Source organism: Salminus brasiliensis, chromosome 3, assembly GCF_030463535.1.
Source record: "Salminus brasiliensis chromosome 3, fSalBra1.hap2, whole genome shotgun sequence".
Lineage (NCBI taxonomy): Eukaryota > Metazoa > Chordata > Actinopteri > Characiformes > Bryconidae > Salminus > Salminus brasiliensis.
Genome location: NC_132880.1, coordinates 7,456,985 through 7,474,204, shown reverse-complemented (window position 1 = coordinate 7,474,204; position 17,220 = coordinate 7,456,985). Strand labels below are relative to the sequence as shown.

Genomic DNA, 17,220 nt, shown 5'->3' with positions numbered 1-17,220 from the left:
ATGTCCCAGATGGTGTCTATGGGGTTGCTAGGTACTTTCTATGATATCCCATGTGGTTACTATGGTATTGAAAGGTGGTGGTAGTCCATGTGATTGGTTAGATGTGACATAAGAAGGCAATAAACAACCAAAAGAACATGCATAACAAATGTAATCTAGACAGCCAATCAGAAGTCTAGATTTTAAACACACATGCTTATTGGCTCTCTGACTGATGCTAAAATATTTTTTTTTATTATTATTATTAAAATTGGTGTCAAATGGCACAAAATATTCTGTTAGTACTGAATTGTGATTCAGTTATTGAGCTGTTGCTATGTGGTCACTAGGGTGAAGCTCTTTTTACTAGGTTGTGTCTATTGTATACCACATGTTTGCTATGGTTGTTGCTAGGTGCTTGCTATGGTGATGCCAGGTAGTAGCAATATTGTTCCTTTATATTGTGGTGTATTATGGTATCCCAGGTGGTTGCTTTTAAATTGCTATGTGCTTGCTATGGCGATGCTAGCTGCTTGCTATGGTATCCCAGGTGTTTTGTCTCCCTGATGTTGATCAGAGAGTGTTGAGAGTTGTTTTTGAGTGTGTCTTTACAAAGATGAGATTGCTGACGGTCTAATTCCAGTGTTTGTTAGCATTGTTAGCCTAGCATCTCCTGTTCTAAACTGAAGACACATAGTCTTGGCTGGGAGAGAGATGGGCATGGGAAGTCTACTGCTAAGCACCGTCATCTGTTCCCAGAATCCTCTTTCTATGAAGTTATTTTCTTCATTTCCTCAGCTCCTACTTCATCGGTTTTCCCAGCGTCCGCAGCTCACAGGAACAAAGCGGAAGATTTTCCACACACCCAATCCAATATATGCAGCTCCTCTCCTCCTTACCACTGCTCTTTTATTTGTGCTGATTGCTTTCAGTGTGGCGTTTGTGTAGGATTGATGTCTCACTTTGATCCGAGATGAAATGCCATTATTCCATCCTTCTTGATCTTCTTACACCCATTCGTCACTCCTGGAAAGTTTGTCAGCGTCTGCTTCGCACGACACATGTTTCTCGTCACTCGAACCCCCTCCCCGAGGCTGTGTTGTAATCAGACGAAGAGAGGAGTTCAGAGCCGGGGCGGGACGGAGAAACTCGTACCGCTCAATAGAACACCCCGATGCCTCTGGGCTATCCTCCCTCAACCCGGTCTTAGCATGTCAGCCAGGTGAGGTCATCCTCAGTCAGTCTGTAGATGTAGGAGAAGCCTCAGGGTAGCTTTTCTCCACACCTGCACGACCGCACATACTGCTCTGATTTTTCCATAAGTGGTGATGTGGGTGTGGGCGTCTTATGGTGCCTTCACATAGCTCTCTTAAACTCTTGGGGGCGGTTTCCAAGGGATTATGCCTAGTCGTGCTCTTCTATTAGTGATTTAGGAGAAGGTTCTGCTGCTGAAGTCAACACTTACAGTCCACTCTTACAAATACAGGTGTTATAGAAGAACTATCTTAGACCATCTTAGGTCTAGGTTTTTGGTTCCTCCCAGAGGGGGTAGCCTTTAGTGCCCATTCACATGGGCGTCCACAACACCTTGGTGCCCAAAAGCATCCAGCAAGACCTGCCTGGAGATTCTTTGACCATAAAAATAAAAAATCTGGTCCTTACCGAAGTTGTTTAGGTCTTCATGCCTGACCATTTCTCATGAACCAACCTTCTGTTCTCTTACTCACTTCCTTGATTTAGGTCTTAACGCAGTTCTTCTTCGAAACCGCTTCTTTCTGAATTGCCACAGATGCGACACTGCCGCGCGGCCAACACACAGGAAAGCGCCGTACTAGCCGATGAGGGACCATCCACCCACCTGGAGAGAGTATGACCAATTGTGCTCTCTCAGACCCCGGCCATAGTGACAGTGTAATAGACCGCTGAGCCACTCAGAGCCCCCCTGAGTGTCATATTTTATGGCCAATTACTTAAATGCAGGTTATATGGCGTGTGCAGAGCAAGAACACCTGTGTCAGCAATGGGTGCCCCATAAGGTGCCATTTAGCCAAAATTCCCATCCTTAGCAGTGACATGGGCGGTTGTGTTTTGTGTGGCTGAGTAGAACGAATGTCTCCATCGACCCGAGAGACCTTGAGCTAGTAGGATGATGTCATCGCCATAGGGGAACTGGAGGACAATGTGCTTTAATCTCATAGGAGCTTTAGGAGCCTCTCCGGTCTTCACCACTTGCTGTCCCTAAAGGCTCTGGAGAGTCGGGTACCACACCAGTAATTGTCCCAAGGAGGAGTTATTGATGATGTTTATGATGATCTTGGTCCCCCCACCTCATCTAAGTGCACTTCTCAAGTTTCAAAGTCAACACTGAGGGTTTTTTTGTTGTTTTTTTGGGTCCAGAAAAGATTACAGCTGCTTGTGTTTTATTGAGTTTCTGCTGCTACCTCACTGTGGAGTTGAAGGTACTGCGTTAGTACCTTGTTAGATTGTTACTATTAGCCAGATTAGCCTGTTTGCTGTTTTGCACATTTTACATTTTAATAACAACTGGTTGTCAAGATACTGGATTTATGTTTTTATTACCAGACATGTAACAGAAGTCACACACCAGTTTGGTGCGTGCGGTTCAATACGGGTTAGTTACATCACAAAAAAGGCCATAACCTAGGCTAACCTAGATTTCTTCTCATTGTTTAGACAAGACCATAGTAATGGTTTGTTCCACCCAGTGCGGTGTAGTTCCCCCATCGAGGTAATTGGTACAGCCTGTAGTTAATTATCCACCAACACAGACGCGTTGTCCTCGTCCAGGCCACCATTCACACTCCATTGCTGCCGGAATTCACTGGAAATCTTCATTTGCAGTTGCCATAGACGGACTGCAAATGAAGCTCTGCGTGGCATGTTGCTAAACCCTACATAATACTGATCACAGAGCTTAATACCAAATGATGAAGACAAAAAAACCCTCAAGACTCCCTCTTAATTTCCCTTTAAATGCCAAGGGCCAGCTTCCTGGACATTGGTTTAAGCCTAGCCTTGGACTAAATTGCATTGCCAATGGCGACCTTGTCTTGGCTTTGTTTGTCCAGGTCTGGGGAAACAGTTTATTGGATTGTTTAACAAAACACTCAACAATTAGTTTTTCACATATTAATTAACATAACTGCCAATATTCCTATTGATATTAAAAGTAGTGAACTTTATAATACCAACTCATACCAATTATACTAATTATAATAATCCCGCTCGACCTAGCCAATAATTACATCAGTCAGAAATATGGGACTGCCGCCAAACAATAATGTAGACTATCAGCTGCACAGCTGATGGTTCAAACACGTTAACAAGGACACTCATTTCACTGATTCACTTTTAACGAGGCACACATGGTAATTAAGATAATTATTCCCCCAAAAATGTATGTGTGTGTATTACGGTACTTCAAAATAGCCCTCTTTATTCTTGCTGTTTTGTACACTTGGCGTTTTCTCAAGAAGTTTTGTTAAGGAGCTGCCTGGGATTCTTCTTGGACAAGATTGAAGATGGTGCATAAACAATTTGGCATTCAATTCCTAAATAGTCACCAACTTCACATGCACTGAAGCATAAGCTCACTAGATCACTACACTCTTAAAAATGAAGGTGCTACAAAGGGCTCTTTGAAAAGAAGAACCATAGAGGAACCACTTTTTTAATGGTCTGAAGAACCTTCACTTGATGTGAATGTTCTGTACCGAATTAAAGGTTCTTCACCAAAAGTGGTTCTTCAATAAGACTTCAACTGACGAGCCAAAGCTGAAGTAAGTAATGTTGCTTATCTCGCCACAGTCATACATCTCAAGATCTAAGATGTTTGCTGGACAGTAACTAAACTGTCAGTTCCGTTAGTTTACGTGTTGGATGCAGGACAAAATGGGCCGACATGAAGACCTAAGCAACTTTGACAAAGGGGCAGATAGTTATGGTCAGACCACTGGGTCAAAGCAAGCATCTCTGAAACTGCAAGGCTTGTTGGATGCTCACAGTCAGCAGTGGTGAGTGTCTCCTGACCGTGGTCCAGGGAAGAACATTGAACCAGCGACAGGGTGTTGGGTGCCCAAGGTTCCTTGATGCACAAGGCTATCTTGTCTGGGCTGAATTGACCTATAAACTGCCACGCTAATTCTTGTCCACTGTTAAAAGTGCTTACAGTGGACCTTCGAGATCAGAAATCTGGACCTTGGAGCAGTGGAAGGAGGTCACCCAGTTATGTGGATGTGCTAGAAGAAGCTAGGTCTGCTGCGGCTCCACCTCACAAGGACTTAAGGAATCTGTTGCTGACGTCTTGGTGCCGGGTTTCTTGTGGATCCATATATAAGCCTCACTGTATTGTGCAGTTCTGATGAATGCTTTGAGGTTTTGAAGGCCAGGTACTGATCATTTTTCACGCAAGGGAGAGTCTGATTTGTCTCTGGTCCGGCAACAGTCGTTCATTCTTGTGGTACTCGCTGCCTGGGTAGCGTGGTCATCCATCAAATCCTAAAGCATGGCTGTAATGAGAGCGAGGGAGTGATGGGAGCGTTTAGCGGGTGGTTAGTGGCGTAAAGCGATGTCCAGCAGTGGATTGGCACATATTGAGGAGAGAGCGCACGGGGAGTGCACTTATCAGAGCTCTCTGCCAAACAGGGATCAGCTCTAATGAATTACACTGCCACAGAGATAAGATAACACACACACACACCAGCACACACAGGGTCACCCATATACAAGCTTCCATTAGTCTCACTTTCACTCATTCACTCCTGCACATGCACTTACTTTGGCCTGACGCAGATTATGTAAGTAAGGCCTTCTTCCTTCATCTGCTGTGCAGTAAATCGTTTATCCAGTGTAATGACTGGAAAATAATCTGCTGCCCATGAGCTTATGGTCACTCTGCCCAGTGCCGAGCATCGGCTAGAAGGGTATAAGGCCCCTTGGCGTTGAGTGGTGGGGCAGTGAATCGGCGTTTTCTGGTTTGATGGAACTCCATCCAGTACCTCCTGGATGAGCTGGAGTGATTCAGAACTGCTCATCTAACCTCAGTACATGACTTCACTAATGCTTTTGTGGCTGAATACCATCAAATCCGAACAGCAATGCTCCAGCATGTAGTGTAAAGGCTTTCCAGAAGAGTGCAGAGTGTTACCGTAGCGGAGGGACTCGTTGTTGAGGTGTTGATTACCTTTGATTTGAGAAGAAACATTTGATAAGCAGTTGTCCACAAACTTTTGGACATATCAAGTTCCCTGCCCACGCATAGCTAAAGGCACAGCAACCACCAGAGAAATCATGGCAGCCAACCAGCTGAAATACTATTGTATTATCACCATAGCAACCACTTTAGCAACAATTTAGCAACACTACAGCGACCACCTGGGATACTGTATCATTCACATGAGATTTCATAACAACTTCATAGCAAAAACTTCACCCAACCACCCAGCAACAACCACGCATGATATCATAGCAACTGTCTAGCAACCACCTGAAATGCACCCATCTAGTAACACCATAGCCATCTAGCAACTACTTTGCAGCACCGTAGAAATCACCTGGGAAACTAGAGCAGCCACCTAGAGACCACCTAGCAACACCATAGCAACCAGATTTAGAATAATCTTAGGAACCACTTGGGATAACTGTAGCAGTCACTGAGCAACACCATAGATACGCTTTGTGGTTTTGATGTTTATGGATGTGCTAACAGCACTAAAACTGAGGGTTGGCCGAGCGTAGAAGAGGCTGGAAAATGATTATGTAAAAATGAATTGGGATGATATCAGTGGAGAAGAGGGGGGAGAGGGGGGGGGGGGGGGGCTGGGCTCTATAATTGGAAAGTAACAGTGAGAAAATTCAGATTTCATAGGAAGACAGCCAGACTTTTGATGGCTAGTGTACAACACACACACACACATGCTGCTGTTCCATTTCTCTGTCTCCTCTCCTCCATCTCTGAATCTGGGTTGCTCTCTCCGGCGCTGCTTGCCTTGTTGTGTGCTTGTCTCTCTGTCCTCGTCTCCCTCGCCTTTGATCGCGTCTGTTTGAAAGGGAAGCTGAGAGAATTGATACCATGTGTCGTTGTGTTAGCCGTGTTCGGAGCAGGGAGATGGTTTGCATTAGGCCGCGAGCCAACTCCCCCTCTTCCCTCCATCCTCATGTTTGGTTTGTAGTGTCTCTCTGTGCAGTGAGAAATGGAACACAGCTGCCGGCCCAGTTTCCCTATGCTGCTCCGTCAGACCCGGCAGCAGGATTAACTGGGCAAAGGGGCAGGGGAAGTTGCCTTCACTCACTCAACTGCTGGCAGTAGAGGCTTAACTGCGTTGGAACTAAACATTATGCGATGTCTTTCTGTCTGTTCTTCAGGCATTAGCAGCCAGTACTCACAATCAGTATGAAATATGTATGGTAGCTTAGCTGTATCATAGACTGTAGTAAAGGATCTGAACGCCTCGATTCACCTCTCATCTCTCTTCTCTTTCTCAGGTATGAGCTGCGGATCCGCTACCTGCCAAAGGGCTTCCTGAAACAGTTTACTGAAGACAAGCCAACACTGAACTACTTCTATCAGCAGGTGAGACAGGAAGCCGAGATGGTGAAATATGGGGACCCTGACCTAGCACATGTGCCAATATAATTGAATAAAATTCTAATTAAAATACAGTTTTCTTTACATTCAAAGTTAAATGTATAATTAAATTGTAATGTTTTCCTCAGTTTTCTTTGTTTGTATGACGGGGTGGTTGATTTGAGCTTTATAGACCCTGTCGAACATCAAAAAGCAGCAAATAAACCCCAAAGGCTCACGTGATGTCACTTCCTCTTTGTGATATAATTTAAAGCAACAGTACTTTATTTATAGACAAAGCAGATGAGTGTAATAGGCTGGTAATTCAAACCAAGATGCTGCTCCTGTATCTCTCAGCTTGTCAACACAAGTGTGGTAATAGCTATCCATGAGGGGGAGCTCAAAGCTGCGTCACTGCAGTAAAGCAAAAGTGAATTACACCACCCCCCACACACACACAATTGCAGGGGGAGCCCAAGAATTAAAAAAATAAATAAATAAAACAATTTTTTACATAATAATGCTTTAAATATGATCCTAATTTAGCAGTAAGTTTCCATAACCTTTACACTACTACCTAACCTGTAACCGCACAAGCCGAGCAGTTCCTGCGAGACTGGAGTTCTGTAACTGGGCCGCCGCAAATGCATTGAGCTGTGCTTAGGGAAAGTAAGCACCAGAGCGAGGGTGTAAGATCCCAGATGGTGGCATACAGCAGGGTTGATGTAGTGGAGTGCGTATGCAGGTGTGTTAGGGAGGTAAAGAGCCAAAACACGTCTGCAAAAGGGCAAAAGTGTACGAGTCTTTGACAGATGGAGGTGTGTGCTGTGGCAACAAGGCGTGCGTATGTGTGTATGTGAGAGCGTGTTGGTTAAATTAGTCTGCTGAGCCAGGCCAGTGTGCTAACAGCTCTAGGCATTTCTCTCCAGATTGCAGCGAGGAAAGAGGAAACGCCTGAGCCAAGAGGCCAAACACAGCTGAAATACAGCACAGGTTTAGCCATTAGATATCACAACAAGCACTGTGGAGAGGTGGAGAAACTAGTGGATCCTAAACCTGTGGATTAAGTCGTATGTGCGGCGGCAGATACCGAATACAAATTGAATGCTAATATTAATAATTAATGATCAATTTTAAGTTCAAACATAAGTAACTACACTTTTAGACAGAGATCATACTGCTCCAGAAAAGGCTATGGTAAATGTGACTATGGCTAATGTGTATGGGCAAGAAACTGACGTTACGAATCACTGTACAGGGGACACGATTCAATATATTGTGATTCTGTAAGCGTGCGATTTTAAACTACTTATAACTATTTCTTTTTATATAAAATTGTAGGACAAATGACCTCATCATCAAGAAACTCATCATCATATGCATAAAATCTTTACGTTCTATGCTGTCATTCCTAATATTAGAAACACCAAACTAATACTGGGTAGGGCCTCCCTCTCAAACCATCTCCAGTGATTAGTGCCATGCATTCCACAAGATTCGAAGAAACGTTCCCCGCATCAGTACACCACCTCCACAGTCCGGACTGTTGACAGAAGGCAGGTTGAGTCCATGTATTCGTGCTGTCTGTGCCAAATTCTGACCTTCTATGTGTGTCTTAGCAGAAATCGACCAGAACATCAGACCAGGCTGCATGTTTTCAGTCTTTCAGCTGTCCACATTTGTCCACTACAACAGAAACACAGGTTAAATTGTGTTAGGGGAAAAAACATCATCATCATCATCATCATCACGGTCTAAAGCTCTATTCAGATTGGATTATTTTATCAGGGGGATGTCTGCAATTAAATTTCCCTACTCCTCAGTGAAATAGGCTCTGATACCCAGTAGACGATGATGTCCGAGTGATGTAATGGGGATGTATTTGCAACGTAGCTGAGCATAGTCTACTGTTTTCATGGTTAGTGTGGTACACAATTTATATTATAAAGTAAATGTAAAATAAATAAAACTAAATTAAACTGACAGCAATAAAATTAATTAAGAAAATTAACAGTTGATTATAAGCCCAAACACAAGACATCAATATCTGCTTTTAAAGGGTAACAGTGTGACTGTTCCAGCTGACTGCAGGAAAAACGCTGAGCATGCCGTTGGGTCAGTGAAATAGAACTGGGTCAGTAACTGTGGTTGAGGTGGAAGGCCTTGTTTCTTCTGCCCAACTTAACTTTCCACAAGAAGTCACCGAACCGATCTCAGCTCAATGCAGAGGCCGCTTTGGTGCCAACGCCATGCCTTTCATTGCCAGGGAATTTCTTCATTGACACAATAGTGTGTGTTTTTTTTATGTGTCCCTGGCAGCCGTGTGGAGAACAATGGGCTTCACGGCACGGCAGGTGTTCCTAGCTTCAGTAAACAGAACTTCTCAGATGCCGTAACGGTGGATTGAGTTTTATGGACCCTGATTTACTGTCTCTTTCATTCTTAACACTGCGGCCCACAAGGTGTCTGGTCCTTTGTCATCATATAAGGAGCAAGCATCTGCTCTTTTTAAACAGGCTCAGTTCACTAGGCCGTGAATTGCAGCATGGCATCTCTATCCCAGTGCTCTATTAATCCTAAATCGTTTGGCTTAGCCCATCTGTGTCCTTTATGAGATTGCAGTCTAATCTTCGCTTTCATTGGACCGCGTAAGCAAAGCGGGGAATTGTCATAATTCAAAAGGTCATGTGACTTTATGAATCTGATTACTTATGTGAATGTAATTCAATCTAATTACTCATGTGGTTCACTATAATTTGAATTCAGATTGCACACAGGCACGGTCATGCAAAATCTTTATCTCCATTTTTGACTTTCTGACAATTTGAATCTTGAATTCTTGAATTTGAAGCCAGTTATTTTTTACATTGTGTCAAAATTCAATAAATGCAACAATAGAAATGCTCAGAAATAATTAGGAATAAAATCTTTTTACATAGACTTCCATTGAAGAGTTTTTTTTTTTTTTCTAGGAGTTGGAGCATTTTTATGTGACAGTGCCCATAGAAACCTTTAAATATCCCTATATGTTTTATATTTTGGGGGGATGGGTGTGGGTGTACACAACCTTTTTTCAAACTATTTATTCCTTACAGTTAAACTAGATGTTTGTTACTGTGCCAGTAAAAGTGATGTATCTAAATGAGCATTGTTTTTAGTGTGACCAGGGTGGGCTAAACTGTTGTAGGTTAAATAGGCATGTATGGATTGGTTTTGGTGACAAAGGTACTGAGTTTAGGGGCCGTTTTTGCAGCTTGGTTTCCGTATTTATAGGCCTGGGAGTACTCAGTATGTTTTAAGAGGGGTCTGAGTGGCGGTCTAATGGGCTCCCACTATGGCCCAGGGGTCGTGAGTTTGAATCCCGAGCCATGCCGGAGTCTGAGTCAGCACAGTTGACCATGCTTTCTCCGGGTGGGTAGATGGCGCTCTCTCTTCCCTCACCACTCTTAAGGCCATGTTGGGTGGTGTAGTGGAGCTGGAGACCTGGCACTTTGCTCAGAGCATGGTGCGTTGGCGGAAGTTCGAAAAAGAGGTTGTGCCTGGCTTTGCGTGTATGGAGGAGGCATTTATTTACTGTGATGCACAGAATATTATCTTAGCACATCAAGAATATAGTCAGTGCTGAAAGAACACTGATCAACTGCACGCTTTATTATAAAGAGTGTAATTAGTCCTGTTTAACTGGAAGAAGTGCAGCATGTTTAAGAAACTATTGCTACTGGTGCATTTTCTCTGCCATCACATGTATTGTGAAAATATCTTTTAATATCATTATGATATTTATTTTTTACCATACCACCCACCCCTATGAGGTATATAAAAACCTTATGTCTCCATTTTTGCCATTTTTGACGTTTGAGTTTGAATTAGAATCTGATGATTGGGCCAAATGCTCCAAAAGGATTTGGTATAAAATCTTTTTACATTGACTTCCATTGAAAGTCAATTGAGTTGTGTCCTCTTAATTTCATTTAGACACTGGTTATACACTGACTGGTTGTTGTTGTTGTTGACATACTCTCATGCTAATTGGTCCAAATATGTCCTTGTTTTGTGATGCATGCGGCTGATTAGTGTTCCAGAAGTGCTGATGAGACCCAAGATATACGCATGTGCATCGAAGTACATATAATGCCATTCATCATGATAGCGATAATATCATCCTTTTTCTCAAGATCAGATTTGATCAGTTTTCCTGGAGATGTGTTGTGGTGGTTGTGCCTCGAATGTGGTTAAACGTAATGTGGAAATGTGAACTAACATGCTTTCCCTTTACAGGTGAAGAACGACTACATGTTAGAAATAGCCGATCAGGTGGAGCAGGAGATTGCGCTCAAGCTGGGATGCCTTGAGATAAGGTGAGTTTCCCATGTAATAAATAATTACTGAGGTCTGGCATTAAGAATTCATTTTAATGAAGCCTGTTCTCCTTTGTCTCCGTGTCGTTTACAGGAGGTTCTTCAGAGAAATGAGAGGAAATGCTTTGGACAAGAAATCCAACTATGAGCTGTTAGAGTGAGTACTTCTACTTTAGTACGAAATGTTAATAAACCCTTCACAGATGTGCCCTGACAGCCGAATTTCACATTGCACGGTTTCTGAGCGAATTAATTTCATCTGCTAACTGAATTTTGATTTTGATGTTGCAAAATATATATTGCAGGAAAAAAATTGCAATGTCAGGTCTCCAAAATATCGTGCAGCCCTATAAATGAGATTACTTTGAGTAGAGTAACTTTAACTTAACACAGTGTGTTACACAGTGTGTGATGTACACATGTAATCTTCACAATGCTACTTGGAGGCTGAAAGCTTGCATTGGAATGCTGTATTAGCCTCATAGCTCCTAATTCAAACTTAGATTTTAGATTTTCCAACAAACCTTCCTTTTAATTCCCTAACTATAGAAGCTAATGATGTCCCATACTGTTAGTCATAGCAGGATATGTTTTTGTTGAATTATAGGATTATTGATTTTTGCCCGCTGCATCACATGCCATATTGCCCTGACAGCACCTCTCCCCAGGCTTAGTCATGCTGTGTGTGCCGGAGGGGACCGGGCAGTCCGGTATTGATTTGATGCTAGGTGGTTCGTGTTAGAGGTGAGATTGGAAGATGATTGCCGACTGGTGGGCTCACAGTGACCCTAAGAGTGCTCCGGTATTGATCACTCATAGGACACACTAGTGTCACTCAACTAGTAATACGGGGTTGTTTGTGGAACAAACAAACAATTACAAATGCTGAAGGTCAACGTGTCCAGAGACTTGCATTTCTAATGATGGTTACCCATTAACCACTGGGACCGGTTTCAGTTTAACGCAGTCGGCTAATTAGGAAGAGGCCCTGTTGTTTTTGAATGCTTGATAATTTTGTTTTATAGAGGTGATTCTCAAGCGTTACGTGGTGAGATGACGAGAGAAGTGTGATTATGGTTGTTTGAATATGGGTGTCTGAACCCATCACCCATGTAACTCATGTAACTCATGCAGCTAATGTTACATCTCAGACATCTTTGCAGAGGAATGCATTTAATACAGTTCATACTGAAGCTGTATGACTTCTGTAGTTATTGTACAAGTCATCTAGTAGCATGTCATATTACACACTTCCAAAACACACACACAAAAAGTATCGAACAGTACTGTATGTGATTGGTCCTAACTATAAAGTGCACAGTTCCAGTCCTAAAATCTGATTTGCTGAGTTTCATACAAACCCATTGTAAAATACAATATGTGCACACCTATGATCACCTCCCAACATCTGAATTCAGTGTTTTAAAGCCAGTCAGTTAGCTCCAGCATATTACAAATGGAAATGTCATGTTTTTAACCCTCTTAGTCTGCTTAACGTTAGCTAACAGAGTGTACACATCGACTGGTGGAGCAGAAGTCATTTCCATATGTCATTTATTAGTTGAATACTGAGGTCTCCCGTTTTTTGTTGCCGTTTAATTTGCCGTTAAAGTTTCCCTGAACAGTTAGGCTAATGCTATGTACCTTTTTATAGCTAAACCTGCGCCCTCATGTTGACTAACAACAGTGCTCACTGTTTACTGACTACATTGTATGGTGGAAGAGTAGTTTATTGTAAATGTTCTTTGGAAATCAATTCTTTTATGAATTGAACATTGGTGTATTTAATCGTATTTTATGGTGACTGTCGTTTTTTAAAAGCAGTAAGTCACTCGAAACTGTATGATACTGAGATTTTTATCCCAGGAAGTTTTGAAGACACTGTTCCACCTGATAAAATCACAGTAATGCACAGCCTCTCGTGCATTACATCATTGCGATAAGAGTTTCTGCAATAAATATCATTAGACGTCATTAAAGACTTTAATAAAAGAACAGATAAAGTAATTCTATTATGTAGCAATAGGAGCATGATGTGCTTTCCGGATCCAGGCTTTAACTCTGGTTTCCTGCCTAGAACAAGAGTATTTACCACTCTTTATAAAGAGCTTTCAAAGGAATTATATATATATATCTACATCCTTTCTTACCTCAAATGAGGTCAGTGTCTGGTGTCTGAATTAGGAGCTATGAGGCTAATGCAGCTTTCCAATGTAAGCTTTCAGCCTCCAAGGGCAATATTTATTTTTTTGGGGGGGTTGGGGGGCTTGACATTTTTGCGATTTTTGTTTCCTGCAATATATATTTTGCAATATAAAAAAAAGAACAACGAGTAATTTACCACTCTTTATAAAGAGCTTTTTAGAGATAGATAGAGATGGAGAGATAGATAGATAGAGAGAGCTGGAGAGATGGATCCATGGATATATTCTAGACCAATATTACAATCAAACATAACACAATGTTTTTGGCCAATCCTACAGCAACTATATGTTACTTTCAACTTATCAAACATTAGCTTCTCTAAGCAACTGTCCAGTGATCTGAAAATGAAAGCAATCAGTGCTCACAAAGCAGGAGAAGGCTGTAAGAAGATGGCTAAGCGTTTTCAAAAACACAGTGCCAACTGTGCAACCTGGGAGTTGGATATATTTGAGTTTGGAGTTGTGTTGGATGCAAATGTCAAACAGTCTGAAACCATCCTGAATAACCGTAGCCAGCGTGAAAAACCTAATGAGACCCAATCTGAAGCTTTTCTTCTAAACTTCATAGAACATTTGTGGATAGACGAGCTGTGAAACGTGACTTTCTCAGAACTAGAGACCTTCTATAGAGTGGGGGAAATTCTGCCTACAGTTCTGCTACAAAACGCAGATGCTCCTAGCTCCTCCAGATGATTTTAATCATAATTTATTGCTTCTCATGTCAGCATTGTACCATCCAACAGTTATACTGAACGTTCCCTTTTCTGTCATTCTGGATGAATGGACCAATAGAAATGCTTCCAGTTGACTTGAAATTCAGTCTTTTCGCATTGACTTCCATTGAAAGTTGAGGCCTTTTTTTTTTCCTTCTCTCGTGAAGTTGCTGTATTGGAGATAGATGTTTTTCTTTGGGCAGCAATATAATACTCAGGTCCCGATCTAGTGCTAGCTGCATACAATAGCCAAATGTTAATGTTTTAAGTAATTTATTTATAACAATATACATATTGCTAAGTGCTAAAAATATTCAAGCTTGTTTTCGTTCCTAGCATCCAAAACCTAACTGTTCATGAGTATTTTCTGGAATCCTTGGGGGGGTTGTATTCTGTATTCCAGAAGTGTGCAGAGGCGGTCCTGTACGTACCCTGAATGTGTGATTCCTGTTTGTGCGGCAGTGCTAACACCCTAAGGGTAGAGCTGTCACACACACTGACAGGAAATGAATGTCCTCTGCTCGCAAGCATGTACTTACGAAAGGGTTATGTGGCTGTGTGGAGCTTGAAGGACAATTGGTGCGAGCTGGGCTGAGAACTCGGTTTCTGTTTCCAGGCTCCTGGGCATTAACTAAAAGGCTAGCAGAGTCGTTTTTCTGACTCTCATCAACACAAGTGGGCGTTTTATTTCAGGGCCCGTTGGAAGAGCTGTGCCAAGTATGCTAATAGTCACAGATCTGTTGTGTGAATTAGCGTAGCTTGGATCAGTAGTTTTTTTGGGCCCCACCTCCATGACTCCATAATTAGCATTTCCTCTTAGTTTCCTAATGTTGTCTGAACTATTGTTTTTTAATTGAGTGAGTGTTAAAGGAATAGTTGATCGGAATAGTCCTAATGCATACTACATTGTATTGAATCAAGCAGCACTGTCATGCATGTGTTGGAACAGATATGTGATCCAGACAGTGAGACTGTGTTGGGATTGATAGATGTGAAGGCCTTGGCAAGGTTGACTTCAGAGCATTTGCTGGTTGGAGTAGAGGTCTGCACAGGCATGGAGGTAAAGCCAGAGCCTGACCTTTACTCACAAGATTGAGTTCATACCCACACCCACAGGTTTTAAGACACGACCCATACCGGCAAGAACCTGCGGCTTCGACACTCGGCCTATACACGCCGGTTTGAGACCCGGCCCCTACCTGCAGGTTTGAGACCCAGCCCCTACATACCAGTTTGAGGCTTGACACATAGTGGGGACAAGAGTATAGACAGGCCGAGAGTTGGTTAAAGGGGGTCACAGAGAGCCCACAAAACAATTTTTTTTTTTCTGGCAGATGTTCTAGTTGTGGTCCAGGAAGACTGCTGCGTTAACCTAAATTAAATTCTCTGTAAAATTCACTATAGAGTGTCCGGAACTTCTGCTTTTAATACTAAGGGAGAAGACATACCAACAGTGTAGTCTTCAGTGCAGGACTGCTTTGCCATTTCTTTACCCTTTGTTCCCATTCTTTCTCTGGTCATCTTTAGTTTCCAATCTCAGAAGCAGTGCTTCTGATGAACAGCACTCTCCTGCCAAACCCATCAGAGCCACACATTCCCTAACACACACTTTCTCACACAGACACATCGGGCCTCCCCCTGTCTCCTTCGACACATTGGTCGACATTAGTTCCAGGTCATTCGGTTCAATCGCCCGCAGACACACTGCAGCCTGCCGGGCCACGGGTGTGCTCCAGTCACAAGCCAATCTGAATCTGAGTGACAGCTACCCTCAGCCACAGCTGCCAGGAGTTTGGCACTGATGGTGATTGGTCGTTTTGACAGCACGTTCAGAGAGGACTGGGCAGCCATGGGACATAATTAGGGACTTTTCTTGAGGGGAACGAGTAACACCTCATTTTAGACTGGTATTACTGTAGCTTATCAACTAATGAGCTATTGTACCTTCTTCAGGCCCTGTCCCCTTTCCATTGCCAGTTCTAAATCTGAAGTTATCTGTGGGACAAATTACAGGGAAGTAAAGCCAGCAAAAGCCATATCGCCTCCTGCCCTTCCTGTGGTGTACTGCAATCTGCCAGAATGGCTATATAGGTCATACTTTTTCATTAACCCCTTATAACTTCAAGGCTTATTACACACCAAGGTAACTACAGGGACTTCTGTGCAAACTGGTGGGGCTATTCCTAGGTAAGAGAAGTGTGCTAAAACCGTAAATCTGCATTGCTGATGACTAATGAACTTGGCTGACTTATTGTTCCAGTCTTATTCTCTTATTCCCATTATTCTCTGAAATCTGTCGCTTAATGTTTGAGCATGTCAGTTGCCAAACTGTTTGAGTCCATAAACAGATGGGAAATTATTGAAGTCTTTGCCAAACACTGTTGACTCAACCTTAAATGTAAAAAGTGTACTTTCATTGAGTCTAAATGAGAAAATCATTACAAAGTCAGTCCGCCAAGCCATGTTCTGTTTCTAAAGTCTGCTTTTCAGTTTTGCGCTGGAGTAGAGGCCTGCACCCACCCTAATATCTTGCAGACTTGCAAATGAATGCCTGAACAGCCTACATGCCTCATAATCAACATATACACCAATCAGGTGTCATCAGACTTGACATTAAAACCACTGCTGTGAAGTGAAAACCCTTGATTATCTGGTTACAATGGCACCTTTACAGTGGGGTCTATGTATTAAGGAAGCAAGCGAATGGTCAGTTCTTGAAGACGAGGAAAATGGGCAAGCATAAGAATCTGAGCCACTTAGACAAAGGCCAAATTGTGAGGTTAGACGACTAGGTCAGAGCGTTTCCAAAATATCAGGCAGGTCTTGAGGGGTGTTCCGGGTATGCAGTCCCTAATGTAGCTAGTACTTGCATCAGTTGTACAGTCATCTCAAATAGATTTGCCGATGTGGTTTTGGATATGGTTATCTATACAAATGGGCAAAAGAATGGAAAAAGTTCAGGCTTCAATTAAGACATGATGTTTTCATGTTCTACGTTGGTCTTGTCGCTCCAGAGCAGATCCAAAGATGCAAACAAATATTCTTCAGATCCCAGGAGGAACTCTCAGGCATTTCACCAGATTTCTTGACCTTAGATTGTCTTCCACCGGGAGATGTTTATGCTGTCCAAGACTTGTTTTCTCGATCTGTGTAATTAGCATGGCCTATCATGAGCCAAAGCAGGGATTTGACTGTTTATAAACAGTATAAATGTCAGAAGCCGTGGAAAGAACTTGCTGTTGTCCGACTGGCCAACTTTTCAAACTGTCAGTGCCAGAGCCATTCATTTTTGAGATCAGATAAAAGCTGTCGAAGAGGCAGAGGCCAAATGGGCATCTTCCTCTGGAGCTCCTCCGTCCGATCAGAATCACAGATGGATG

General features: G+C 42.6%; 1 protein-coding gene across 6 annotated transcripts in view; it reads left to right on the top strand.

Moving 5' to 3' along the window:
• ptk2aa (protein tyrosine kinase 2aa) overlaps positions 1-17,220 on the top strand; it is a 147,104-nt gene that overhangs the window by 77,091 nt on the left and 52,793 nt on the right. For all 6 annotated transcript variants that reach the window (XM_072675340.1, XM_072675337.1, XM_072675338.1 and 3 more), the window contains 3 exons: positions 6,484-6,571; positions 10,844-10,923; positions 11,018-11,080. In XM_072675340.1, coding sequence (XP_072531441.1) covers positions 6,484-6,571; positions 10,844-10,923; positions 11,018-11,080 — 231 coding nt within the window. The remainder of the gene's footprint in view (positions 1-6,483; positions 6,572-10,843; positions 10,924-11,017; positions 11,081-17,220) is intronic.